General features: G+C 36.9%; 5 protein-coding genes across 7 annotated transcripts; 2 read left to right on the forward strand and 3 right to left on the reverse strand.

The window, feature by feature from the left end:
* Positions 1 to 268: 268 nt before the first annotated feature.
* LOC109192369 (vacuolar protein sorting-associated protein 26A) lies at positions 269 to 5,508 on the reverse strand. Its single transcript, XM_019342974.1, has 12 exons — positions 5,404 to 5,508; positions 4,832 to 4,878; positions 4,647 to 4,721; positions 4,138 to 4,212; positions 3,964 to 4,036; positions 3,545 to 3,589; positions 3,202 to 3,313; positions 2,298 to 2,364; positions 1,620 to 1,664; positions 1,233 to 1,288; positions 869 to 1,044; positions 269 to 735 (listed from the first exon to the last, which is right to left on the reverse strand). Exons 2-12 carry the CDS (start codon positions 4,832 to 4,834, stop codon positions 557 to 559), a joined length of 906 nt encoding a protein of 301 aa, XP_019198519.1. The 5' UTR covers positions 4,835 to 4,878; positions 5,404 to 5,508; the 3' UTR covers positions 269 to 556.
* A 3,063-nt stretch (positions 5,509 to 8,571) lies between these two features.
* Positions 8,572 to 25,585, reverse strand: LOC109192363. Of its 2 annotated transcripts, XM_019342966.1 has the most exons (3): positions 25,574 to 25,585; positions 11,526 to 11,651; positions 8,572 to 10,550 (listed from the first exon to the last, which is right to left on the reverse strand). In XM_019342966.1, exons 2-3 carry the CDS (start codon positions 11,629 to 11,631, stop codon positions 8,953 to 8,955), a joined length of 1,704 nt encoding a protein of 567 aa, XP_019198511.1. In that variant the 5' UTR covers positions 11,632 to 11,651; positions 25,574 to 25,585; the 3' UTR covers positions 8,572 to 8,952. The 2 variants fall into 2 exon arrangements, with proteins under 2 accessions (XP_019198511.1, XP_019198510.1); XM_019342965.1 differs by lacking the exon at positions 25,574 to 25,585 and having other exon boundaries at positions 11,526 to 11,922.
* LOC109192275 lies at positions 16,776 to 17,747 on the reverse strand. Its single transcript, XM_019342849.1, has one exon. The coding sequence runs from the start codon at positions 17,745 to 17,747 to the stop codon at positions 16,776 to 16,778; it is 972 nt and encodes a 323-aa protein (XP_019198394.1).
* On the forward strand, positions 18,968 to 20,607 carry LOC109192368. Its single transcript, XM_019342973.1, has 2 exons — positions 18,968 to 20,008; positions 20,234 to 20,607. The coding sequence occupies exons 1-2, from the start codon at positions 19,187 to 19,189 to the stop codon at positions 20,444 to 20,446; spliced, it is 1,035 nt and encodes a 344-aa protein (XP_019198518.1). The 5' UTR covers positions 18,968 to 19,186; the 3' UTR covers positions 20,447 to 20,607.
* Positions 23,055 to 27,036, forward strand: LOC109192365 (protein PHOSPHATE STARVATION RESPONSE 1-like). 2 transcript variants are annotated; one of them, XM_019342971.1, is made up of 8 exons: positions 23,055 to 23,211; positions 24,235 to 24,889; positions 25,346 to 25,538; positions 25,648 to 25,724; positions 25,823 to 25,865; positions 25,987 to 26,044; positions 26,349 to 26,418; positions 26,533 to 27,036. In XM_019342971.1, exons 2-8 carry the CDS (start codon positions 24,350 to 24,352, stop codon positions 26,836 to 26,838), a joined length of 1,287 nt encoding a protein of 428 aa, XP_019198516.1. In that variant the 5' UTR covers positions 23,055 to 23,211; positions 24,235 to 24,349; the 3' UTR covers positions 26,839 to 27,036. The 2 variants fall into 2 exon arrangements, with proteins under 2 accessions (XP_019198516.1, XP_019198515.1); XM_019342970.1 differs by having other exon boundaries at positions 24,244 to 24,889.
* Positions 27,037 to 27,886: the final 850 nt, after the last annotated feature.

The raw sequence follows: 27,886 nt of genomic DNA on the forward strand, positions 1-27,886 counted from the left end.
CTAAACACTGAAATTTAAATTCCCACTTTATTTTCAGTAATTTATCTCCCATGTAATTGCAATTCCTTTCCCATGTAATTCCTTCATTCCAACCAAACTTCCCTGTTATGGGTTGTCTAATAGAAATGTAATAGTCAATGACATTATTGAACAAAATAAAAATCGATCAAAGTGGTAAAACCACTTCAGTTAAAAAGCTCATTTTAATAATTTATTCTTTTTATAAACTATAGGAAACTTTTGTGCTATCCGTACACATATCATACTGTATTTATATGCATTTTACCCCATAACTAAAGGTCCAACTCGATAGTTGTCTATTAACAGTAAACAGGAGTAACCATTTAAAACCATCTTAAAACACACTCTAAACAAATGTATAATGCAACAGCTTGTCTATACAAATGTAGTCACACATGTTACTTAATCTATCCAAAAAAAAAAATGAAGATGAAAAAGGAAAACAAAAGGTGTTCATCCCATTAGAAACCAAACCGCTACTCAGTTGCACAAGAGAAACCTCGAGTTTCAAGAGATTTGAGTTTTCTAATACAGGTCAGGAAATCTCAGCAATGCGGCACATTGTAATCTCCTGTTGTTTAAAATACCGTCTATCCTCTTCGTCGACAAGAACAAGATTCAAATAGTATTTCACACTGAATTTGTTGTTGATGTTCAGATATGTTGGAGTCAGTTCATACGGACTCAGGAAGAGCCGGATGGGAATCGACTCACCTGCAAACGCAAGTGCAAATTTCACTAGTTACTGAAGTTCCTAGCTCAAGGATCAAACCCGGTATGAAATCACCATTTATGGTCCTATGTGTGTGAACAAAATATAAAGGACGGGTTTATATTAGTATATTACCTCTGACAGGAGCACCATCCATCAACTCAAATTTTGCAAGGGTCTCCGTCTCAACATGGGTATTTGCCCCGGACCCTGTAGATTCCCGGCGTCTGATCTCAAGATCCATGTTCTTTATCTTGATTCGTACAAGGAGGAAATATATTTTGCCTATAATAACATCTTTCAAATGGTACCTGTTTATGTAAAATTTAGTTGTACTCAGAGGATATATACACACACACACACACACACAAGAAAATCAGAGAGAACTAATACATATACAGAATTATAATTATAATACTAAAATAGTTGAATGACTGTTACTGTGTGAAACATGCCCTCTAAGTTAGAAGTGCAAGAACATCTGACAATATAATCTTACTTGCTCTTGTTGTACTCAAATTCAATATGAAGGCAATCTTCAATTCCAACTTCCATCTACAAGTAACAAAGATGAATACTACAATAGTCAACCCAGTAGTTGCAAATTGGATGTCGAGAAAGATATCATAAAAGATAAATTAGATTAGTAATGTCACTAAATATTGTAAAAGATTGTAGTATTAGTAGGTACATGTAGGATACATAGAGTTCCCAAAGATAAATTTTAATTGGTATATATCATTAAATTTTGCAATAGACTGTTGTACTAGCAATATGTACTATGTGGGATAAATAAACTTCCGATGGATAGGTCACCATTTCCATTCATATATGTAAGTATCAAATAAATAATGTCCAATAGTACACTATTGTAAAAGAATAGCACCTTAATACTATTGTTGATTGATGGAGGCGGACTATAGTTGCGCACCTGATTCATCAATATTAAATAAAGATTGGTGAATAAACTGTCAGATGCCACTAAATAGCTCAAATCCAAAAATGAAGTAAAATAAACTAAAATACAGGGCTCAAGTCTTTCCTACTAAATACCACAAACACAAGTAATCTTTATTCTGGATTCTACAGATTAAATTGATCATGCCAACAACCAATCCATATTGTCTGTGGGCACTGTGGCATTTATAACTCAGGCACATGCAGGATGAGGATGTAAAGACAACAGTTAGAAGTTCAGGATAAAATTTTAGGGGAAAAAGATTTATAATGTTTAGGTAAAAGAAGAAAATAAGATTTGCATAGAGAATTTCTCCAACTGTTATAGAAGTTGAAACATGTTTTATCTTATGTTTTCATCAAGTATGATTATGATATTCCCCAATCCACCAACCTTTTCTTTTTATTATTCACCATATATATATGGTTCTTTGTCTTCAAAACAATCAAAGGAAAGGGAAAGAAGGATTGAAGTTGTAGAGCTTTATTTAGTTGAAAAATATGTGCTTCATTAAAACATCCCACAAGTATTCCATGTGCACTACAAACAAACATGAAGTGCCGTGTAAAAAACATTAAAGATGTGTGGGTGAAGAGTAAATAATACCACAAAGTCTTGGTATTCCACTATGCTGCCACCATAGCCTCGGCTTATTGTAACTTTGAGGACGTACCTAAACCAGAAGAAGGTTAAGCCTCAGATCTATCTTTGGTAATAACTTATCCAGTAGCATTAGTAAATGACAAATCAATCAAGAACTTTGCAAAGGATAAGGAAATAATGCTAATTGTTTTCAAATTTCCTGCATTTGACAATATTTTGTAATTCATCCAAAGCAAAAAAATATGAAGTGCTCCTTTGCAAATCAGTGAAACACTGAAGATTTTCTTATCATAATTTGCCAATGGCACAGTTGATTTCGGGCCACTACACATCTCTATACTCTGTGTCTGCAGGATTTAATATGTAAAGCCACATCTTTTTTTAATGCATTATTATTTTAAGACCATGTCCATAAACTATTTTTGCTCAACATAGTTAAATATATGCATGGATTTGGCAAGTCGTTATGATGAAATGAAGCATCTAGCAGTCAACATCTTGGCTGCTCCTTAGAAAGTTCTTGAACTTGTTAAATTTGAATTCTAGGTTAATGAAAGGAGAGACAAATCAAAGCCATGTGTTATGGAATATATACAATATAAGGAATCTCTATAGATTAGGCAGTCTTAGGGATTTAGGTAGGTAGGCATATAGAAACTTGTTTCCTATTCGTAGTCTTCTAGCACCTATTTATAGGGCTTTGTATTCTCTTTTCTATATGATAGATTTATAAACACCTTCTATTCACTTTCATACAATATATATTATTTTCTTATCCCTTGATTCTTCATCTTTGCTTCCGCCTAACTGGCGGGTGGTTGTTATTCTCCACCCGCCAGGCATTTGAATCTTTCAAATTCAACACCATGCATTTTGCAAAAGTAAAAGTCACATGTGACAAACCTACCTAAGACGGACATTAACCCCATTGTACGTCTCATAAGGCATTTCAACAGTTGAAAACTCAAACGGGTATGTTTTCCTATCATATAGTTCACCAGGAACATCCAGCTCTCGAACTGCAAGGAATTCAGATATAGGAAAGTAGGAAACATAGCTCAAAAAGTAAAAGGATACAATAGGGCCAATGAAAGTGCTCAGAAAAGTAATGAGAATGACATTGTTAGAGCTTAAACAAAATAACAGAGAAAATTAAATTTATGTGGGTGATAAAAAACTAACTAAATAAATTGAACATGGCAGATGAAAGGGCATCCTGGTCCATTAAGCAAAGGAAACAATGCACTCACCCAGAGAGGTAAAGTCATAGAAGTTCCCTCTATCAAAGTACATTTCTGAAAAGGAAAAACAAGTGAGACATGAATGTCATTCTTTGAAATAAAAGAGATGAAATTGGCAGATATGCTTGCACAATTACTGGTGCTCAACAACAGCATAAAGGAAAATACTAATGACTGCCTGAGTGTGGAAATGATTAATCAATCCACTTGTGGAATTGTAGAACAAGAAAGAAAATCACCATCACATTATGCATGATCAGACTGAAATCTGCATGCTCCAAAGTTTACATAGTGATTCTTGTTATCTTTGCATTTGAAATGGAAGAGGAGAAAGCATACTCTTAAGTCCAAAAAGAATGTAGTAAAAGAAAATCTTAAGCCCCTAATGGAAAGCATATACCAGTACTAAAAACCAAGTTAATACTAACCTATCTGACCGAGCAGCTCAACCTTTATTCCATTGTGTTCAACCTTCTTTCCTGATATTGGTTCAATTGATATCTGAGACATCATCAGAAAGTATTTTCTCCTAGGGTTAACGAAGGTTTAAGTGAGCTAGACGAAATGGAATATAAAGGACCAAAAACATAAAGTGTGAATACCTTCCCAGCTATGTTTTCTTGGCTTTGAAAAAGTGGGACCATTACTGTTTGGCCATTTTCCTTCTTCAATGGTATCTATCAAAGTACAGAAATGAATGAGGGGGAAATGTGAAGTATATCCCATAGAAGACCAACAATGTCAACTAACAAAAATCTAAAAGTTGGTTTGTATTTCTCTAGTCGTATTTGTATAGGAAACATATGGGGGCAATGAATTATCAATTTCAGTATTGATTAACTATGAGTTCTGTCTATTTCATTGTCAATTGCAAGAAAGAAAGCATAGAAGAAAGTTCCAGAAACCTACGTTTACATGTATTTTTTTCACCACCTGAAAGTTATTAAAGCTGGTAGTTTTGAAAACTATTATGTCGTCTTCATCGCCAGAAAGATTTTTCACTAGAATAAAGTATCATCAAGTTATCACCAAGGATAACTCAGCCTATTGCTAAAGCACACAGAGAATTGAATATGGCCTCTGAGAAAAACAGTAAACACTAATCCAATACCTGCTTCCTTGACTTCCCATCTGTCAATGTCACTGAAATGTGGCATGCTGGCTTGAAAGCTCCAAGTATATAATTCTGTCACACAAAAGTACCATCAATCCAACAACAGAGAAGTAGACAGAGCAAGATGATGAAATTCAAATTGCAATCCCGACAACAATAACAAGCAGAATAAGAAACATTACCATGTTAATAGAGAACGAACTTCAATCTAAATTTATTTTCAAACGATCTGCATAGACATAGATATAAAGATTAGCATTGTATACTTATATTGTAATAACAGCTCGATTTGGCATGTGCACATAATTTTCAAAACCTGATCTCAGAACTGCAAAATGAACAAAAAATCCAAACCCCTAACTCACATTCTCACTCAAATCCAGACCAGATGAGCAGCACAAAATAGTAACCCAGCTAGAAAAAAACTAGAGATCAGCTGTCTACAGCACTACAGCAGGTAGAAAGTCATAACCGGGATACACATATGTAGGCTCCAGTAAACAAACAACTATTTGGTAGTAAATTCAAATACAGACGCCATCGTTTCATAGAATTAAGACATTAATTACAAAAGCAATTCAGCGAAATCTCAAATACGCAAACTGCTAGAAGTAAAAGATCCTCCAAAAATCAAAATTCAAAGAACTAATAAGCAAATAAGAAAAAAATTGTGAAGTAAATCGATAAAAATATGAATGATCATGTACAAGAAAGCGGAGATGTGTGCAGGAAGTAGCTGATAGAAGAGAGCTACCTGGGATCGTGAAGAATAGAAGTTCAGCGACTTCAGAGCCCTAACGCAATACTTCCTTTTTTTCTTGAAGAACTAACGCAAATACTTCTTATTTTTGCATTTTGATTGAAAATGAAATAAAAAATGAAAAAATAAAAACGTCCGTACTATATTTAGGCATAAATGTTTATTTAGTACACATATAATTTTAAGTTTGACTTTTAATGAAAGAGTTAATTTTATTTTTTATCCTAGATTTATAAGTGATAATTTATTTTTAGTCTTTTTTATCAGATATTAATTTTTTTTTTTTAATTCTAGTATTGTTATGATATGACAAATTTTAATCCTTTATCAACAAAGTCGTTGAAATTTTGTTAAATAGAATAATATTTTGATCTTTTTAATACAAAGTACATTTTCCTGTTATATTTTTTATGTTTATTTAAAAAAAATAATAATAATTGAAGATCAAAATGTCCTTATATTTAACAAAATTTTAACATTTTTTAATAGAGGACTAAAATTAGTTATGTCATAATAATACTAGGACCAAAAGTGAATTTTTTGATAAAAGAATACTAAAAGTAGATTGTCACCTATAAATCTAGGACCAAAAATATAATTAACTCCTTTATGAAAATATCTATTGATCTTTTTTATTTAAATTATTTTATTGTGATCTTTTAGTGGTTATAGTTATAAGATAATTTTACCAAGTACGTATATTCATATAGTAAATGTGAATTTTTATGTAAATCAAATAAGTGTAGATCGTACGTCATTGACAAGTGCACACCGCTGACAAGGAGTCCATCATATTAGATTAAATTAATTATAAGTCATTTTGTATAATTTGCCATTTAAGAACCAATCGAGATACCCACATATATATTTTATTCTCAATGAGATGTGAACTTGACTTTAGATTTTTACAATTTTTTAAGTCTTTTATAATTTTAGCAAGTTTGTATATAGAAAATAAGAAAATATGTGAAATGGGTTATTCAACTTTTAATTTTTGTGCAATTGAATTAATAAACTTAAAACACTTATAATTGAACCATTAAATAACGAACCAAGGAAAAATACCTACATTTGGAATGTTTTTTTTTTTTAAATATCTTTTAGTAATTTAAGTTGAAAACATTTATATCTTTTTGCCGCCAGTTGGGTTGCCGCAATCATCCACGGATCCACGTTGCTATGTCGACGCGTGTTATATGCATGCAATGGGGGCATGCAATGGGGGCAGCTACATATCGTGCGATGCTTCTTGATTACGATGGTCGTTTCTTAGCGGCAAGTAATGGGAAGCTACCGGACTGCCTATCATCCCTTAGCCCGTAAGAAAGTGCTCTCTTGATTGAAGGATCGTAATGTGGTAGCGGTGGACTTATTCACAGATTGTTCGGAGCTTCGTAATAACTTGTTATCAGCATACATATCGCCGTTATCTTATGTCGATTTTGTTATTGATTAGTGTTAGAGCGGCTATGTCCTCGTTTGATTTTTGTTATGTTAGTTATGTTTCTAGAGCAATGAATTTACATGCTCATACTCTTGCTGATGTAGCTTATACTCATGCTACATCGCTATACTGAGACTCTGTCCCCTGACTCTATTATTGCTTTCATTTATTAATATATTGCAACTTTATTTTCAAAAAAAAAACATGAGAGAGGAAAATGCAACTCTAATGTGTACCAATGAAAAATGTGATTGGATTCTATTAAAAGAAATTGAGAAAGTATCCCAATTGTACATACTTTATAGTTTTTTTTTTTTTTTTTTTTTGTTCAATTGCACACTTTTAAATTTAATGATTTAATTATACCAAATCGATAAGTTCAATAATTTATTTGACATTTTTTTCCTACAAATTTTACAAGTAACTTTTCTATGTACATTTAGACATCATTTATTATTCTTACTCACATTATAATCTCACAAATATACAATATACATAGTTATTTAAAGAGTTAATTTCAGCAATAGTCCGCCGACTATATTGACTTTCCAAAATTAGTCCATGACTTTTAATTTGGACACTTTAGGTCCCTTGACTTTCAATTTATTTCCAATTGAGGTCCTTTCGTTAGAATACGGTTCATTAGACTTTAAATGAAGGGGTAAACTCGTCCTTTCACATGCCTATGTATTATTCTTCGTATTTCTCCCTTCGTATTTCGCTGTTATACCATGTAAACATCTCAATAATAGAGGAACGCACACACGAGTAGTCAGCAAATGGGGAACGACGAGGAACATTTTTGGGTTTCGACTAAGATTATCTTCATATATATCGCGTATACAATGGAGAAATACTAAGAATAATACATAGGCAGGTGAAATGATGAGTTTACCCCTTCATTTAAAATTCAATTAATTGTATTCTGACGAAAGGACCTCAATTGGAAAGAAATTGAAAATCAAGGGACCTAAAGTGTCCAAATTAAAAGTCAAGGACTAATTTTGGAAAATCAATATAGTCAGAGGACCATTGCTAGAATTAACTCTTATTTAAATTTAGCAATTTTGTATCAACAATTTAAAAGTAATGTAATAGACTAATACTATTTGTATTGCTAGATAAAATTAATTTGCCAATGATCTGTAGTCTAGTGATCTTTCCAAATGGAAGGGAGGTCATGGGTTCAAGTCTTATTGAAGGTGATATTGATTTTATGTGCTTCAGGTTGAGAAAGTAATTATGAACAAATATTACATTCTAACAGAGTCAAGATGCATGTATCTACCCAATGTATTCTTTTTCCAAGTAAATTATCAAAATGGTCCATCGATTATAATAATATTATGAGTTTAATTTTCAACTTTCAATTCCACCTAATATTATTCTTGCTTATCAAAGTGCACCTATTTTCTATTTGTCCCTCAAAGTGAATGTATTGTTTGTTAAGTGGAACGCCAAATCTTTATCTTGTCAAAATATAATGCTGGTTGTTATACAAGTATAAAAAAAATGCATTTACAACGGTAAACATGTGCACTTGTTGGCATGCTGGGTAGTTGGACATGATCCCTATTTTAATTAGTGAAATCATTATAGTGGAAGTACCATTTCGGTAATTCACAACCAACGAATGAACTAGGAAAAATAAAATAAAATTTACCAGCATGAGCAGCTTAATTGATCACAAATGTATAATTTGTCAGAAGAAAAAAGAGTAATTCACAATCAATGATTTCCCTTTACCCAAATCAATAAGATTACATCTCACAATCTGTCTTCTAACAACTAAATGACTGCATCTACTCTCGTACACTCCTTGCTCACTATTTACAATACCTTCTCACTAATATGTTGACAAAGAGAGCTACTAAACAATGTTCTTTCACAATTCACACTATGATTATACCACATTTTGGTACATCAACTGGGAAAAGATACAAAGGATTTGAACTTCAGGTTTCTAAAGCCTCTACATGTTTTCATTTGCCTTCAACTCTTCAAATCTTCAACGGGTTTAAGGCTTAGAAGATCGAAGATACAAAAGTAAACGTGTAATAGGATGATATGTTGACAAGACTCGGGGTGGAGTGTGGTGATCACCGTTCGTCCCCCAACCAGTTGTCTTTCTCTTTTGGTCCCGTTGGCCCTTCCTCGCCATAAAGCTCGGTTGGGAAGAGTTCGAAGAGGCTCTCGACTGAAAACCTGACAAAAAAGGGGAGGAGGATGATTATCTTGTCTACCTCGGATGCTGAATCGTATTCGATGGTTGGCCCCCACTCCCTCATGAACTGCAGCCAAGGTGGTTCTACGACGACTCCCTCCCCGAGATACTCAGCTGCAATGATTCGATATCTCGTGCTTGAATCTACAGCGTATTTGCTCGCAGCGCAATCGTTCCTCAGGCCTATTCCAAGCACTGAAGAGCCCTGGAGGTAGCAGCCGGGATGAGGGAAACTCGCGTGGCCATTTCGTGATGAGTATACAATTGGCTTATTCCCATCGATGAACTCCAAGTCCCGGGCAGCCACCCATTCGCCCCCGCTATGCTCAGAGAAGTACACAGACCAAAGCTCCCCCGAAAAGTTACTAACACGGAGAGTATAGTGCTCCCAGTCACTCACATGCTCGCCTATTCGGTTCATTTCATAGCTCATCAAACCAATTTTGAGTGTAGCCGGCCCGTTGAAAGGGCAAAACACCCACATTACAATATCAGTGAAAGTCCCACCCGAAGCCGGTTTCACATGAACATATAGTTCAGCACTATCGATGTTCCCACACTTGACATAGTTCTTCATTTTATCACCATCGGGCAAATCGAGCCAAAATTTCCGATCGTTTTTCCCACCTGCAGGCAAGTTTGAGCCTGTGGGTTCAATAGCTATACCGATATCCTTTCCATCTTTGTACAGAAGGGACCCGTTCTCGAAGAACCACGGGACAGATGAAGGCAAATAAGCCTCGTCTGGATGGAAGTAAACCGTCGGACCATATTGCTTGATGAGAGCGTGGACTTGATTAAGGGTTGGCATGGAATGTAGAGAAGAGTCGAGATTTTTCAAGCAAGCGATGTTAAGGTCATCGCCCGAGGTGAAGTTTGTAGCACAGAAGAATGTCCCGACCGAAACTCCTCGACACAACATGCCCCTCTTGCAGGGTCTCGTCGTCCAAACTTGAAATTGGGTTTTGGACAAAATTGATTTAGTACTAAATATCATGTCACAGGCTTCAGTGGTTTCCGTGAGATCGGACCGAACACATCTAACGTCTTCAAGATCAGGTTCATCGGGCTCGAGAGTGACTAAGAACCCCACAGGTTTGTAACCATCTGGTGCATTTGGCAGCCAAACGTAACCAGACCCGTTACAACCACCATCCATAGTCCATACTAAAGTATAGCTAAGAGGTTTCTCTAGAGCGGGAAGGTCCGATCCAGAGTCTTGAACACAGTTGTCCCCCGAGCTGCCCAAATCTCGGGCAGCAAGAACATAGCCGCTCAACTGCTTGTCATCGAGCTGACAGTAGTGACCAAGAACAGAAAACCCTTCGGGGACATCAACCGGCTGATAAAATGTTACGCTTTTTGATTTTGATTTTCCAAACAATGGCTTGCAACTCCATATTTTTTCGAACTGACTGATCTGAACCACTTCAATCTCCCCTAGGCGTATTCTTCCCGTGGCAAAACCATTCCCTGCAGGCAAAACATCACCCGTCTCAATCACTCCCACCACCAAATATTTTTAAAAAAATTAACAATAATGGATTGGGAATCAGGATAGAAATAAAAAAGCAAGCAATTAAGTAGCATTGCTTAAATTCAACCATTAAAAAGTTAAAAACCATCTGAAGAACCGAAATGCTAGTTATCCTTGGTGTGCCAACAAAACCGCGTAGAAAGTAGAAACAACTCCCCATTCCCCCTTACAGCTTCAACGAAACTCAAGTAATTTGGTTCCTATTTTCCAACATCCATATCATATACGTATTCTGGGCAAAAGTGCAAAAACATAGTTTTGGACCTATATGCATCATGTATGTAACTTGGGGAAAAAACGAAGGGGGAATCCTTTCTCCCTATTCCTCGAAGCAGTAGCAGAAATCAATTTAATCTACTAAAAATACTGAAAACAAGAGTCAATTTTTTTTACCAGAAAAAACTTGTGAAACTGTGATCTTATGGATCAATGAAGTACAACTAAAATCTAACATTAAAAAAAGTGAAACTATCCAATTTGTGTAAAATATGGATTCCCAAGCCACCAAACTCCCAATATCTAGACATTTGACTTGATCAAATCAATTTAACAGCTTTGACCATGCAGAAGAAGCAGGCAACCACCAAAGAATAATGATTCAAAGACTTACCTTCTTTAGTTCCTTATTGCTATTTGCTAGTACAGAACTTATATATATATGCCTAAAAGATTACAGTAATATTCAGGAGAAAAAAATCTATACCCAGATTGGAATAAATCCACTGAAGAATATGTGACAACACATTAAATCAAACATAAAACATAGCACCAAAACAAGTAAATTTCCACCAAAATCATACAAAACTTTAAATAACAGGTCAGGGCAAATATAATGCCAGAAAGACTGAAACTTTGGGGAAAAAGGGCTTTAGCAATAGGGATTCTAATCTGAGAGAGAGAGAGAGAGAGACCTTGAGGCCAGTGGGGGAGAGGTGAAGGGAGAGAAAAGGGGTGGGGTTTCTCCCCTGGAAACAAGTCATAGCCACTCTGTTTGTCCCAGCACCAGCAACAATCCATCCAAACACTTCTCCTCTCTTCTCCTTTATGATCAAGGCAGCACCTTTTTGCAATTTCTCCAAAAACCCACCACCAAACTTCTCCTCCCAGAAATGGGAATTGTGAATTTGTGTGTGTTTGGTGGTTCGGGTGGGGGGAAGCGGTGGTTAGAGAGAAGCACAGCCCTATTCCCTTCTCTCTCTCCTACTTTTTCTAATTCCTCATAGGCAATTCTTTCTGGGATACTAAGCAATAAATATAGGGAAGAAGCCTTCTTGGCTTCCACTTCTTCAACCATGGTTGAGTGACAAGAGAGGTACCTCTAAGATAGGTGTTCTCATCTTGTCCGTTAGTCCAACCTCCATTTACCCCACGGGTTGACAGGTAAATTTTACTCTATAAAGAATTATTAGCTCCACCCAACTAACTAATATGGTGCCTGAAAGACAAGGCAAATGATTGAGTGACTTCAAATTCTTTCTATTTTCCAAGTAGTGAAATATTTCTTTTTTTTTTTGTTTAATAAAAATAGAAACTTTCCTTCCAATGAAGAAGTCTCCTAGCATAAACAACTCAAACTAAGTTGATCACATAATTAGTTTAGTAACCACAATATTTTAAGTTTGACTCACACAGCTTTCTTGATTTGAATCAATTAGTTGCAAACAACTTAGCTTAGTTTACCTCCTTATAATTATTTACCGGTCACAAGCGAACTTCACCCAAAGTACAAATTTAAATTGTAGTTGCACACTTTCTCATAAATCGAAGAAATTCCCTAACATGGGAACAATCTAATTGTTGTGTATATAATGCACGTTTAAAATTATATGAAATTTAGATAGTAGTTTATAAGTCATAAATTTTCCACTTGTATGGGTATACTTTGAGAATTTATTTTTTATTATTAATTATTTATTTTGAGTGTATAAATATATACAAAAATCATCTCCTCAATTACAAATATCTGAATCCATATTAATTTCAACCCAAATCAATCACACTCAAAAATTACTTATATGTCATTTTCATACTAATTTATCAATTAATTATACTTTGTAAAAAAAAAAAAAAATCGTATAAATTCTGCATATTTTGATTATGGATGTATAATACATGGTGAGGTGACCATTCCAACTTGCAAGCAAAGGTGGCTTTGAACGTTGTTATGTCTTGTACGTATGTTCAAGATTCAACATTCAATTTTGTCAAATGATTCAATTAAGTTGAGATATTTTTATTTTATTTTTTAATATTCCCAATCACGAAGACTTGGTCATCAATAAATTTGTTTTGTAGCACGTTGCTTTCAAGCTTTTTTTTATTTTCACGTTTTATGGCGTTGCATTCAACTTTGGCACGCTTATAAATGTGACTTTAATTTTAAATGGTGTGCTCAATCTCAATGTCGGATTCAATTAATTTAATTTAATTTAATATATAGAATTGGTAAGTCATAAATAATTTATGTTGATTTATTTTATTGTGATTATTTGTCAATTAGAATCATAAGATGAGTTTAATTAAAACATACATTTAAATAGCAATTATAGGTTTTCTCGTAAATCAAATCAAAGCATGCAACAATGCTAATATAAAATATGGTGATATTTGAGTTAATTTTCAATGATACTAGCTAGGTACAATACAATTGTATTAAAAATTATATATATATATATATATATATATATATATATATTCAATAAACTTGTTTATAAATAAGTATATTTATCAACTCTAAAACTAAATTACAATCTTTACTCTTCAGATTTGGTTTGAAAATCGAGATCAACTAAACTAATCAATATAATTCCAGGACTATGTGATTTAATGGTACCCGGGTTGGACTTCCATTTGAAAGATTATGAGTTCGAGCCTCAATGGAGGCGTTATTGGTTCTTTGTGTAATAGAGTCAGTAACTTTCAAAAAAAAACTAATCAATATAATTTATTGTGCATCGAGCAAGTAGCACAACCCGTAGCTCGCGTTGTACAATGGCACATGTATGATATGAGTTCCTGTTGTTTTGTTAACTCAATCAAGTTAAAGAAAATTAATTTGTACTACGTTAAATAAAGTTTCATATTTGAATCATATCAATGAAATGAAAAGCAGCATGTGAGTTTATCTATACGAAATTCACTAACAACTTAACTTAAAAAACAATTCATCAAAATTCAAAAGTAACTATGGAATATTAAATAATTTTTTTTTAAAATAAAAAATGTTAGAAGGAGAACAACGTCTTCAACAACTACTACTACAACACCACCACCACCAACAACAACAATAATAATAATAATAAAGGTGAATCAACGATTTGGTCCCTCACTTATTCGCGACTTGTTAATGTTGCCCCTGAATCACGTATTCATCGATTTAGTCCCCGAAAATAATTGTTTTTCGTCAAATCAGTCCCTATGACCGTATTTCGTCAAGTCTCAGGCGAGAGCTCCGATTTGCCCTGGGCATTTTGGTATTTTCACACTTTCTTCTTCATTAACTCCGACGTCAGCTTCACCTCCGATTTCCGAGATACGCCGCTCTTCCTCCACTTCTCCGGTTTGGTTCTCGGTTGCACCGTCGCCGACGAGCCTATTTGATCAGCGCCGTCGGAGGAGTCTACTCCGTCTCCGTTCCCTGCTCTAGCTCCCGATGCTGATGATGCATACAATGTTAGCCACGCAAGCGAGTTACAGGCTGGTGAATCTTCCGGCGGTGGAATGAGCGGGGTAAGAAAGCAGGCATCGCTGTCGGAGTCATCGCCGGCGTGTGCGTCGTAGGGCTCGGCGCGCTGGTTTACAAGAAGCGGCAGCAGAATATTCGTCGATCGCAATACGGATACGCCGCCCGGAGAGAGATCCTGTAATAACTGCAAGGTTCGTACCATTTTGTGCAATCACTGAAATACATATACATGTATACATACAGATCTTTGGACTTTGTTTTGGACTGATTCATTGCTGTCAATTCACTGTATGCAGAAGTTATGATTTGTACCATTCTTTATTCGTCACTATAATTACTTAGTATTGAATTTAATTTTTCATCCCCCAAAACTCATTTCGTCATTACTTCGCAGTTTAGCCATGGAACCAATAATTAGCTACTTGTTTTGTTCTGATCAATAATTAGCTGATCAAATAGGCTCGTCGGCGACGGCGCAACCGAGAATCGAACCGGAGAAGTGGAGGAAGAGCGACGTATCTTCTTGGAAATCGGAGGTAAAGCTGACGTCGGCGACGATGGAATGTCGTCGAAGAAAGATGAATCACTACTGCGGATGAGCTAATTTCGACGAGCAGAGAAGAGATGGAGCTCCCTCCGGCGAGCTTGAGCTTCTCCGGCGAAGTTTGGTCGGAGTTAATGAAGAAGAAGGTGTGAAAATACCAAAATGTCCAGGGCAAATCGAAGCTCTCGCCTGAGACTCGACGAAATACGGCCATAGGGACTGATTTGACGAAAAACAATTATTTTCGGGGACTAAATCGATGAATACGTGATTCAGGGGCAACATTGACAAGTCGCGAATAAGTGAGGGACCAAATCGTTGATTCACCCTAATAATAATAATAATAATAATAATAATAATAATAATAATAATAATAATATTTCGCTATCGAAAACCAAAGATGTCACCGACCAAAGGCCCACACAATTATTTGTTTCACAATAATGATGATGATAATAAATTAATTGGAAAGAATGATTATAAATTAATAAGAATAATAATAATAAGTGGTTATAAAATAATTAGTATAGCTAATCCATCACCGCATAACTTTTTCATGCCATATATATCTTTATACTGCACATGCATTGTCCAACCCACATTATCTTTTGATTAAGAGTTAAGTGGGGTCTGGGGATGAGAAATTTCCGTTCCGCCAAAATTTCCGTGAAAATAAGAATAAGAATTATTTTTAATTCCTCATTAGGAAAGGAGATGAGACGAAATTTTGAAGACGGGGACGGGATTAGGATTTCGAGAACAGGGACGGGGACGGAGAGTATACTTTCCGCTCCATTGTCATTCTTAATTCCATTATTAGTTATATAACACAAAATACAAAAAGTTATAACATAAAATACAAATATATGAACCAAGGTTCGTAATGTCGTGTGAATCCTGATCCATGATATAAATAGTGATTGAATTCCACCAATAATTCTTCAAGTACGTGCTTATCCGAATGTCCATCTCAAATTGTTAAAGACGCCACTATGAAATGCAAAATCAAGGATTATTGTGTGTCCTCTAGTTCTCTAACGAAACTGTTATCGATCTTCTCCAATTAGCTAACAATTCAAAACAAAGACGCCACTATGAATGAATACAAATTCAAGGATTATTATATTGTGTGTCCTCTTCTCACAAAACCGTTATCAATCCTCTCTAATTAGCAAACAAAACAAAAACTTAATTTGACTTAAATACTTCCATCTTATTCCAATAAAACAAACTCATCCAGGATGGTTTAATTTGATTAATTAGGAGATAGCTAGACTAAACTCTTACTCCATTAATAATAGAATTATAGTTAATAAAGTGGAATGAAAATTAAATTAAAGGTTAGAACTATGACACTAGGATAATCATATGCAACAGGTCCAATCAAAAAGGTATTTACAATAATCCAATTTGTTATTGTTGCTCCCAAAAAGTTGAATCCCCAACCTAAGGGTCCCCCTCCACGTCTGGACAAAACATCTGTGAAGTAAATCACATATGTAAATCATGGTAACTCAGTTAAACACAATTGAATACAGAGGGTAGATTTTAGCTTGTTGTTGCTCATAATGTTTTAATATGTATCGAGCAAGGTAGCTCCTGGATAAGCAATAATATTGTCAGTATATCAGTTACTGGATTTTGCATGTTCATGGGAGATTCATTAATTTCCTCGAAATCAAATCCAGAGAATATATAGAACAAAATATGTATTCCTCATTTCTTGATGGAGCGGCCAAAGAATGACATGAAAACACATTTCCTAATTCCATTGGAGTGTTAATATACAAAATATGATAGTATGAAAAAAGAATCGGATTTTCGAAACCCGGAAAATTCATCGGCTTTGGATATTGTTCTTGCCCATAATCTGCCGCTCAAAAATGAAATGAACTGCCTAAGTGGGCCACGGGGCGAATTCGCCGGCGGGGCTTAATCTTTTTTCTGTTTTTTGCTTTGGCCGCAAACAATGGTGACCTCAAAACCATAAGCGTTTCCGAAGCACGAAACTAGGCGTCCCTTTTTCTTCACTCCCGGCTCTTTTGTAAACCCTTTCGCCGCCGCTTCCTCCGCCGTGAGTTCCTCCAGTATCAAACTCTCCCCACAGGCACTCTTCGTTTTCTCAGCCACGGGCACCGTCGTCTTGGCCGCCTGCGCCGGTGCGGGCGCGGGAGGATTCAAATTCATTAACTCCGCCGCCACCACGGAGGCCGAGGGCCCGATGTCGGAGCAAACCTCCGATCCGCCGTTCACGGCCGAGCTGTTGCATACAGACCCCCCTTTCGCCGGAAACTCCACGGCGGACTCAGAATCCGGAAAAAACTTGTTCATTTTCTTCTCCAGTAAATCTCTGCAATCCGACGACGAGCCGCTAACTTCGCTGTACTTGGGCTTGCTGCGCGAGGCGGAGTCGAAAAGCGCCACCCCCATGTTGAGCATCCCCTGAGGGTCGCCGGAGGGGCGGCGGATCTGGAGAGCCATGAACCTCTCTTTCTTATTCCCATCCTGAGTAATACTCCGCGCTGGGGGCGCGAGAAGGTGTTTCACGTTTATCTTTACCGTCCCGACGAGGACGTCCCGGAACCACGCAACGGAATAGATCTCGACGTTGACGGCGGAGTCGTCGGAGCCGAGGAAATCATCGCCGACCCGGAAGGAGAACTTGTGGTTCCACGTGGGATTCGTGAGGCCTTTGGAGTCGATGCTGGTGCTCCGCTTCTTATTCGGGTTGACCCATATGAGGGCGTAGGTGCGCTGGGACTTGGAAACGGCGGCCAGATCTTGGGCGGAGATGAGGGTGATCTCGAGGATATGGTGGGAGAGGGAAGGGCGGAGGGAGGAGGGGGCGGAGGAGGACGTGATGGTGGAGGAAGCCGCCGACGTCGTGGTGACGGAACCGGCCATTTGGTTGCCGGCGTCAGCGGCGGAGGGCTGATATCACAGACGACGACGGGGGCCGGCTAAAGGGTTGGCGTCATCATCAAGATTGGATCGGCGAAGCCTATCGGAGAGAGGAAGACAGAGTTTCCATGTCGATCTCTTGAGGTCGCGAGGTGTTAATGCCGCTAGTTATGGCTTAGTTTTTGTTCTGCATGCATGTCACACTTTTAAAAGGTATTCAAACATGATAGTTAGGGAGCATTGCTTTTTGGCCATTGAAATGTTTTCATTTTGTAAATATTTTATTTACGGAAATGTATGGAGTTCACAGCTATCTAACTAATTCACGTGTTATAGTTTTAAGAAATTTTTACAATGTGGCACCCGGATTTAGCTTAGGTGGTTGGTTGCGATTTAAAGGTCATGATAGGAAGTAATAGTAGGTATGTGCTTCATCTCAATTAAAAGTTTAGCTGACAGTTGGATTACACATTTATATTTATATATATTATATATTCAAGAATATTTATTTTTCTCAAATTTATTTTAAATAATGATTATGTTGCAACCCGATCAACGTGTTATAATTATATTGAAATATTTTCCATGTATATTGGTACAAAGGTTTAGTTTCAAATTTGAATCAATGCTATCATGTGAACTTGTGTACTATTATGCACCGTTGATCTTGCTTGATCTTGTGGTTTATAATGATTTTGACCTGATAAATATACATTATGGCACCAATGTATCACATCATTATATTGCACCACTGCACAATTGCACCGAACGTACAACTACACCCAACAGTTATGTTGTACGTGGAACCGTGTTCACCATGACATGTGAACACGGGATAGATCCATAATTTCTAAGCTGTATATTCATAATTTCTATATTGTAGATTCATAAAATCTATACTATAAATTTATAATTTTTAGATTCATAATTTCTATACTGTAGATTGATGATATTTGTACTGCAAAGACGAAATAATGCAATTGCGAAGAGAGAAACGTCGTTAACAATAAATGAAAAACAAAATTATGAATCTCAGCATAAAAATTGTGGATCTACCCCTGTGTTCATTATAAGCACAGTGAACACATTTCTATAACATAATTTGCGAACTACACCACTCTTCGCATCTTAACGATGCATGGACCGTACAAATATCTATTGTACATACCGGGTATTTTGATTATATCAGTATTCTTTTAACACTTGTCATCATTTTGTGATAGGTAATTAAGATATCGTTTCATTAATTATTTGCGTGGCCCGAACATAATATTGCATGAAGAAAAAGAAAAAGAAGAAGAGGAAGAAGAAAAAAAAAGGAATATATCACAGCCCATGCATTCTCTTTCTCGCTTACCAGCGTCTTGGCCGGTCGTCGTCCTCCAACCGGACGACGGCGGAGATTATCCTTTCTTTTTTCCGGCCACCTTTTCTCCGACAAAATGATTCCTCAAGCCCCATACAAGCTCCTAGAAATCAACGTCATCTCCGCCCACGATCTCCCTCCGGTGTCCAAAACGCTGCGCACCTACGTCGTCGCATGGCTGGATTCCGGCCATAAATTAACCACCAAGGTCAATCACAACGGCCACGTTAACCCTACCTGGAATTACAGGCTCGCCTTCCCCTTCGACGACCGGATCCTCGATTCCGACGAAGGCGCCGTCAAATTCGAGATCTATAACGTCGCATGGCTCCGTGACCTTCCCATCGGCACCGCTACGCTTACGTTGAACAGCTTCTACCCGCCGCTCTCCGCCAAAAAGCCGGCCGTGCGACACGCCGCCGTTGAGATCCGCCGGCCGTCGACGGGACAGGTACAAGGAACGCTGAACGTTACCGTCCAATTGATCCACGACAGCCCGCCGGAAACCGAATCCGGCAGTCAATTAAGCGTGTCCACCTTGAATAAACGCGGCGGCGAAACGTCAGGAGAAGACGACGACGACGACGATAAAATTGATGGCGATCAGGAGAATCCGGAGCCTGAAATAAAACGTGGGAAGAGCGTCAGAATCGTGTCGGAAAAAGACGACGCTTCCCCCGGCGACATGAAACTGAAAAACTGTCCGTCTTTCAGCGCTTCATACGTCTCCGGGATGCATCCCCTCCCGTCGGAAGTGGCGGCGGGTTTGAAGAAAGGGCTGTATTATTTTCCCGGCGAGGAAGAGGAGTACGGGAGTTCCATATTCGAGAACTGGTCCGTCCCCGGGGAAACGAAGAGCAAATCTTCCAAGACCGTTTCCTGGAGGATGGAGCACAAGGTAATATATATAATGTTGTAAAATCACTACTGGAAATTATGGAATTTCCGATCACCTGAAAGTGATATTAAATCAAGTGGAAAGCCTTATTCCGATCACTTTTGATATTCGAAAAAACTTTTATTGTTATTTCCCACAACTTTTTGCTTTAGACTTGATTTAAGATCACTTTCCGGCAGTGAATTTGACTGAAATTCATATAATTTTTTATACAAATTTCTAAAGGTAATTCCGATGGCCGGAAAGGATCACGGCGGCGCTGCCGGAGGGTCGTATAACACGAAGAGAACGAGACTATCAAAACTTCAGCGCCGGAGCAGCTCCGGTGGAGGATGTATGTCGTGTTTCGGGAATGCTTATGGGCTTCGATTCAAGTTCATATGTGGGTCCAATTCCAAGGAAGAGAAGAAGAAGAAAAAAGAAGCCGGCCGCCATTGATGATTATTTGCTCCATCTCCATTGTTCCTTAAACCCATCCTTTGTGCTGCCTGGGAAAGATGTAATGCAGGTTATACATATGATGTTTTTTTCTTTATATTCTTTGTTGTTGTACATCATATGTACAGTGATTATATTCCAAGTGAATTTTCTTTTTCTTCTTCCACTTTTTCACCCTAAGTTTGGATTGGGCATTTAGATCTTAAAAAACTAGAAGGCTAAGATCGGATCAATAGAAATGTACGTTTTAAGTAAAGTTCACCTGATCTGATAACCTTAGTCGGCAAAGGGCTGGCCATCAAGCCAATATATGAGTATTATCCATAACACCAATTCAAATTCGGCAAATTATGCTGTGTATCTGTATGCATGGTGTATACGGATGCACAGCATAACGATTGTTCAAATTCTTCTATTAAAAGTTACATTTTTTAAATTATTTGTAATGAATTTAGTTAACTAGAGATACTAGGAATAAGTATGTAAAATATGTCATCAAATAAAGATATCAAATAGTAATACAAAACTATGTATGATACGTTTATATTAACTTAAACATATGAGAATAAGGTGTGCACATGTTAGATTTAATAATAATGCAAAATACTTAGCTATTAATAGTAATGGTTCCAATGTAACGCATCACTTATCATGTTGTAACAACAGTCCTATGCGTGCGTATAATATTAAATGTTGTCTGAAAAATATGTTACCGAGTATTAAATTTGAACTTATAGACCGAGTTTCTTAGACTACGTACTGCAAAATATTTGATTAATTATAATCGAATAGAATAACCTTAAAACAGAAAGCGGTGCCAAATTTAAATTATTTTTGTCCTCAATGCAATTTGCTTGGTGTCCATTTTTGGGCTTTTGGCTGCCAAAGAGATTGAGTGGATCAAAGTAGGCTAACATGGCAAATTGACTTGAAAAGCAACTTTTTGGGGCAATTGTTGCAATAAACCAAGAGATAAAGGACCCCACATGTAATTTTCGAAGGTCCCCCGCCCACCAGTCCAACACCGCAAACAGACAACGTCGTCATCCATCACCACCACTACACTCGTATATTCTCTCATCGCTGACCAATCACACTTCTCAGCCGTCGGATTACTTCAATCTCCACGAACATATGAACAAGTAACCCAATCCAACAGTCCAAAAACCACCGCTTACCCGCACGCAAGCGAATCCCCAAACATAGAAAACCCAAGTTGATCTTAAACATGGAAGATAAGAATAGAAAACCCAAGTTGATGTTAAACAGACAAGGCAAATCAACGGTTGTAACAAATCCACCTTGTAATGTTTTGATAGATATTTATTTATTTACTTATTTATTTTCGTCTAGGGATGAGAATACGTACGGATAAATCTTATTCGTCCTAGCTCTCCACATCTCGACTCGACAGAACGTGTGAAAGAATATAAATCACGTAATTTAGTAGTATGTCTACATTGTTGATGTTGAATTTCAAACATTGATCTTTTTCTTTAAAATACTACTTACTTAATCAATGAGCTAAACGCGTGTGGACGGACGTACAAAAGTCCGGGTAAATCTCATTTTTAGTAAAGAATCACAATAAGACATGCTAAATTGTCCATAGTTAGTTCAAGCACAATAAATTAATCTAGTTAACAATCAAATTTGTAATCTTGACGGATTTAAATTTAAAAAAAAAAAATCAATAAATCAATCTCATTAGGAATTAAATTTGTAACCTTATCATTATTAAGACTATGTTTGACAAACTTAACTGAAAAGATAGTTGAAAGCTCAAAATGAGTTGAAAGTTAAAAAAAACTATAAGCTATGAGCTGGAAACTGAAGAGAGCTTGTTATGCTTGAAAGTATTTCGTAAAATTAGTTTTTTGATAAGCTGATAAATGTAAAACGACAAAAAGGACATCTTTATAAAATTTAAATTATTTTGTTTACATATTAAAATTTAACATTTTGTCATTAAAAAAAATTACATTTTGAAATAAAATTATTACCATAATCATGATCTAGCATCCATAATGAAGTAGCAATACTGTTGCGAATCACCTTCGTCTCTAATAATAATAATTGCGGTGAAAGTTGATAAAGGAGAAGAGAAAAATGATTTTAATTGGGAAGGGTAATTGATGTCGTTTCTTTAAAATAATACGAATAAAGATAAAAAAAAAAATGTTAGAAAGCTACCAGCTTATTAGGTAGCGTTCCAAAATAAACTCGTTACAAGCTTATTTTTGGAACATTACCACACAGAACTTATAGCTTATCAGTAGCTTAAAATAATCTAATCGTAAGAGTTTAGTTCAATGATTCAATAGGTAGTATTTGACAAAGAGACCAATATTCGAATTTCTATGGCGACAGTGTAAGAATTAAAGCCATTGAATCCGGTAATCTACACTCCCGAATACTTTGTCCAGCCAGAGTGTGGGATTTTGAGGTTGGAGATTCAATCTTTGGGAGAAGTTAAAATCCGATCTATTTGACTCTGGAGTGGTGATTGTTTTGTAATTTTGTTGAGTACTAAACTAATGATAGGAACATAGCGGTCAAAATAATCATTATCGTCTTAAAGAATCAATTATCATTCGCTGTATTTAGCAAGTAAAGAGGAGCTCAATTCGAATCTTTCTATTAGGACACACGGAAGGAAGTAGCAGCGAAATTTTATAGGACTCTCCCCGCCTGAGCTTCCCGGGACACGATTCGTCACCCGCCGCCGAAACTTCAATCAGATTCTTCTTCTTCTTCTTCTCAAGGTCCAAATCCTTAACTTTTATTTGTATCTTTCTCCATTTTCATGATAAAGTTCTAGTCTTTTTGCATACCCACTTTAAGATTGATTCTTGTGATGACATATCTCTGTATCAAGTCCCCCTTTTTTTGGGTAATTTTATTTGTTTTTCCTCGTTATTCTTGAACTGGGTTGTTCCTTGGAGCTTGAAGAACTGGAAGAGTATTATTATTATTATTATTATTATTTTTTTTTTTCTGGTTTAGGTCTTTTTTGGAGGAAATTTGTGGTTGGAGGGTGGGGCCATTTCTTTGGACATGTTGTATGAATAATTATGGAGGTTGGGAAGGTGTTGTTGGGGCCATTTTAGTAATAGACAGTCTGATACTCTGGTTATAGTTGATAACCCAAATTATGGTTCAATGTGTGTGTATAGTGTATGTATAATTGTATATGTAGTATATCTATTTCTCATAACTGATGTTCTTAGAGTCACTGCCATGAAAAATTGAGTAGTGAACTCATCCATTGAATGAAACATTTTGGTTGGCTGGAAATTTGTATAATACCATCAAAAGAATGGCTGTCTGGCATTTGCTTTATCAAGATTTTTTTTTTTGGATGACGAGAGAAACCGCAGCCACTATTAGATAGTGTGCACGGGATGAACCTGCATTGTGACCCTGACCACAAGCAAGTAAACCAGCCTAGGTTGTCCATAGCTGACCGGCTCAAATCAAGAAATCGAGAGTCGGACTTGTAACCTAGTGGTTACCAAGTCAACAGCCTGACTAACTTGGTTGGGGTTGCCCTGATATCAAGATATTTGTTGAAACATATAAGGGGTTTGAAAATATGATTTTTAAGTCTTTTAGCTGCCAATCTCTAATCGGTGGTGTTAAAAATTCTGGTTTATTGGTGTTTATTTCCTGGATTTTCTTGCACTTTAAGAGCTAGAACACTCTTAGCATCTGACTATAAATCTGTGCTATTTGGTTTTCCCTGTTGAGATGTGGTCCTAATTTCAACTTTGTCAACTATTCCACAGGTCCAACAGGTCAATTGGCTTGAGAGCCACTGTTATTTGATTTGTGCAGTTTGAATCGGAAAGAGTGAAAGACGGTTTTTGTGTAGTGAATTTTAGTTCAATTTATGGAACAAAGATGAACGCACGCCCTGCGTTTTTCATTCAACGATCAAGTGAAGCACAACATAGTAATATGGGTGTCTCGGGAGCTATGTCTACGCCTCTACCAATTCTACCTTCAATAGAAGAGAAATTTTCAAAGCTGCCAGGTCCTACTTCATCTTCTTCTGGATCGCAAAAAGACCTTCACGTTTCTCCCCAAGAAAACAAATCTCGTAATTATCCATTCATTTCGAATTCGTCTATAGACGGGCCATCTTTGGCCTCTTCGCATTCAGGTATACAGTCTAGCGGGCTGGACAGTTTTCCCGTGTGCAACGGTATTGATTCCTGGAGTAAAGAGGAATGCCGTGATTTTGTTGATTATACAACGAGCATTCCAGCTCAAAATGGCCAGGTAGAAACGCTTGCGGGTGTCATGTCATCTGATGACCACGCTAGAAGAACTGATTGGCAAGAATGGGCCGATCAGCTAATTAACGATGATGACACTCTGGCGGGTACCAGTTGGAACGATATTCTTATTGATGTTGATGTCCCAGATCCCGAACCCAAGGTTCGTTCCTCTACTAGATATCCTTGTTCTTTGATTGCCTCGAAGCTTATGCTAACAAATGCCAATTTACCAGTTGGTTCTGATACCATGTTATGAAAGTAAGGATAGAGTGTTTCTAATGTGCTGTCATATATTGTCTCAAACTGTCATATAGAAAAGTATAAATAAGAGCAATAAGACTACGAATATGAAACAAGTTTCCATATGTCCTACCTACCTAAATCCCTAAACTGCCTAATATATAGAGATTCTATATATCAAACATATATTCCATAACAAGTACTATGTTTCCACCTAGGTTCCATGTTCCTGTTGTTCATTTTCCGTTTATGTTGTGCTTTTTGACATCAACCCAAATTATAAACCGAAAACATCATCCTTGTCATGACTTTTAGTTGAAATTAAGAATTGTTTCGCAACTTTCTTACGAAATCTAGATCTTATAAATGATACCAGCTGTTGTTACCATCGCCCGATGTTCCTGTTCTCCAACCTCAAACGCTTCAGCAAACTCCCACGCTTTCCGAACAGAATTTTGCGGTTGCCAGTCCTTCATCCGCTGCTGCTCTGACCAAACCACGAATGCGTTGGACACCAGAACTTCATGAAGTTTTCGTGGAAGCTGTGAATAAACTTGGCGGTAGTGAAAGTGAGTGGCTTACTTCTCCCCGTTTCTTGTTTAACGCAATTATTATTGTAATCTGTCCCGTTCTTATTTGTGTGGCTTATTATACCTGAATTATGATCTCGTACAATAGGGGCAACACCGAAGGGAGTACTGAAGCTCATGAATGTTGAAGGGCTGACCATATATCACGTGAAAAGCCACTTGCAGGTATGGAGAGACGGAGAGTTTCGACTTACCTGAATCCCCTCCAAAGTTTAGGAATTGTTGCTTTTTCTTATAAATGTTCTTTCTTTAATGGATTCCAGAAATATAGGACAGCCAGATACAAACCAGAGCCCCCTTCAGAAGGTATAAACATTATCCTTTGGATACCTCGTAAAATTTTTGTGTAGTATAAAAACAGATCTCTGTGACCAATTGCCATTCATAATTTCATATCGCTTATTTTGAGGCTTTGCATGACTTGCAGAAACCTCAGAAACGAAGCCAGCTAGTGTTCCCGAGGCTGCATCTCTAGACATGAAAACGTGAGTGTCTCTCCTATCCTGTAATTCTATAAATACCCGGAGCTTCTGGACGATTGTTGAACCCAGTAAATGGGACTCGGGTTAAGCTTTGCTGAATTGCGTCTTTTTTTTTTTTTCTTGAATGCTACTGACTCTCGTAACTACTTTCTCAACCTGCTGAAGCACAAAGAGTCAATAACGCCTCCACCGAGGCTTGAACTCACAACCTCCCATATGGCAGTCCAACCCGGATGCCATCTGTGCACAATGTGCTTGGCTTGAATTGCGTCTTTGATTCTCAACATTTCTTTGTTTTTGTTGGCAGGACGATGGGCATTACGGAAGCACTACGGCTGCAGATGGAGGTCCAGAAGCAGCTTCACGAGCAACTCGAGGTATGTGAAGGTGTAAACCAAACCCCGGGCCGGGGTTTCCTCCTCCTTTTCGTTTTACTGCTACTAATATAGGCTCTAATTCTAATTCCACCCCCCCCCCGCCCCCCCCCCCAGATACAAAGAAAATTGCAATTGCGGATTGAAGAACAAGGGAAGTACCTTCAAATGATGTTCGAGAAAACGAGGAACATGGGGAAAGAACTAAAGGCATCGTCGCCTGCATCTGATGAACCCCCTCCTCTCTCCCCTCCAAACGACAATCAAGAACTCCCAGACCGGGATAACAACGCCAATTCTGAACTGGGTTCAAGTAACAAGAGACCTGAACCGAGCTCACAAGAAAGAAACTCAGCCGGGAAAGACTTCGACTCCCCACCACGAAAGCATGCAAAAGTCGATGACACAACAGCACCTCAGTAAGTTCCTGTAACATTTGACTATGTATGTAGCATGATGTCTTAAACAAAGAATGTCTTTTACGCGAACTGGGTTTTATGACATTATTATCGAATCTGTGATTTATGTACATTGGTGTTTCTGCACCTGTAGTTACTAGTTAGAGACTTAGAGCTATGCTCAGTGTTTATGGGAATCACCATTCTTGAATCCTTGAAATAACTCTCACTTGCAAGAATAGAGGAATCCTTCAATGTTTTCAGGAATGTCCACACAGCTGTGTGGACCACGGTCCAAAATTAACGTCGTTTTGCATAATTTTATTATCTTATCTTAAATACAGTACTTTATAATCAAATTAAATGAAAATTGTGGACAGCCACCTTGTGTTGGAGTTATCAAGGTACGTGGATGTCCTGTACGTACTGGTCAACGGCTTCTGTAGTCAACAAGACATTTTTTTATTTTTTTTTTGAAAACCGTTACGACTTACAAGTACCCAACAACAAACATATATGAAATCCGTTACGTTGTTGGTATGAATTGAAGTGGGCACCATGTTTGTTGTGAACTAGTTGATTATAATAAATGCAAAATTACTTTTTCTTTTTTTTTTTTTAAGTACAAATTTATAAATTTGGTAGTTTTTCATATTTATTACTCCGTACTAATTAACTTAACACGACAAAATTAGTTGCTCAACTTAATTTTTCTGGTCACATCAATATGATGTCTTGACAATTAATGAGATGGCAACAAGCTAACAATGTTGTTTTCTGTCAGACCAAAGCGAGTAGTGAAGTTAATCAAGTTATTAGGATGGCAGAACTATGCAATTAAAAAAAAATGCATTTGTGTCAATTAAAGTATTGTTGCGAGAAATTATTGATGATAACGGTTATCATAATAGGTAGATGTTGCATACTTGCATATATAAACTGTTATTTAATAATAAAATCAGAAATCAAACAATAAAAAAATTTCAAAATATTTATTTTTTCATATAATAATTGATTTTAGTGATTTATGCAACTGATAGATGGAAATTCAAAAAAGAAAAGGTAAAATTTTA

Source organism: Ipomoea nil, unplaced genomic scaffold, assembly GCF_001879475.1.
Source record: "Ipomoea nil cultivar Tokyo-kokei standard unplaced genomic scaffold, Asagao_1.1 scaffold1770, whole genome shotgun sequence".
Classification (NCBI taxonomy): Eukaryota; Viridiplantae; Streptophyta; class Magnoliopsida; order Solanales; family Convolvulaceae; genus Ipomoea; species Ipomoea nil.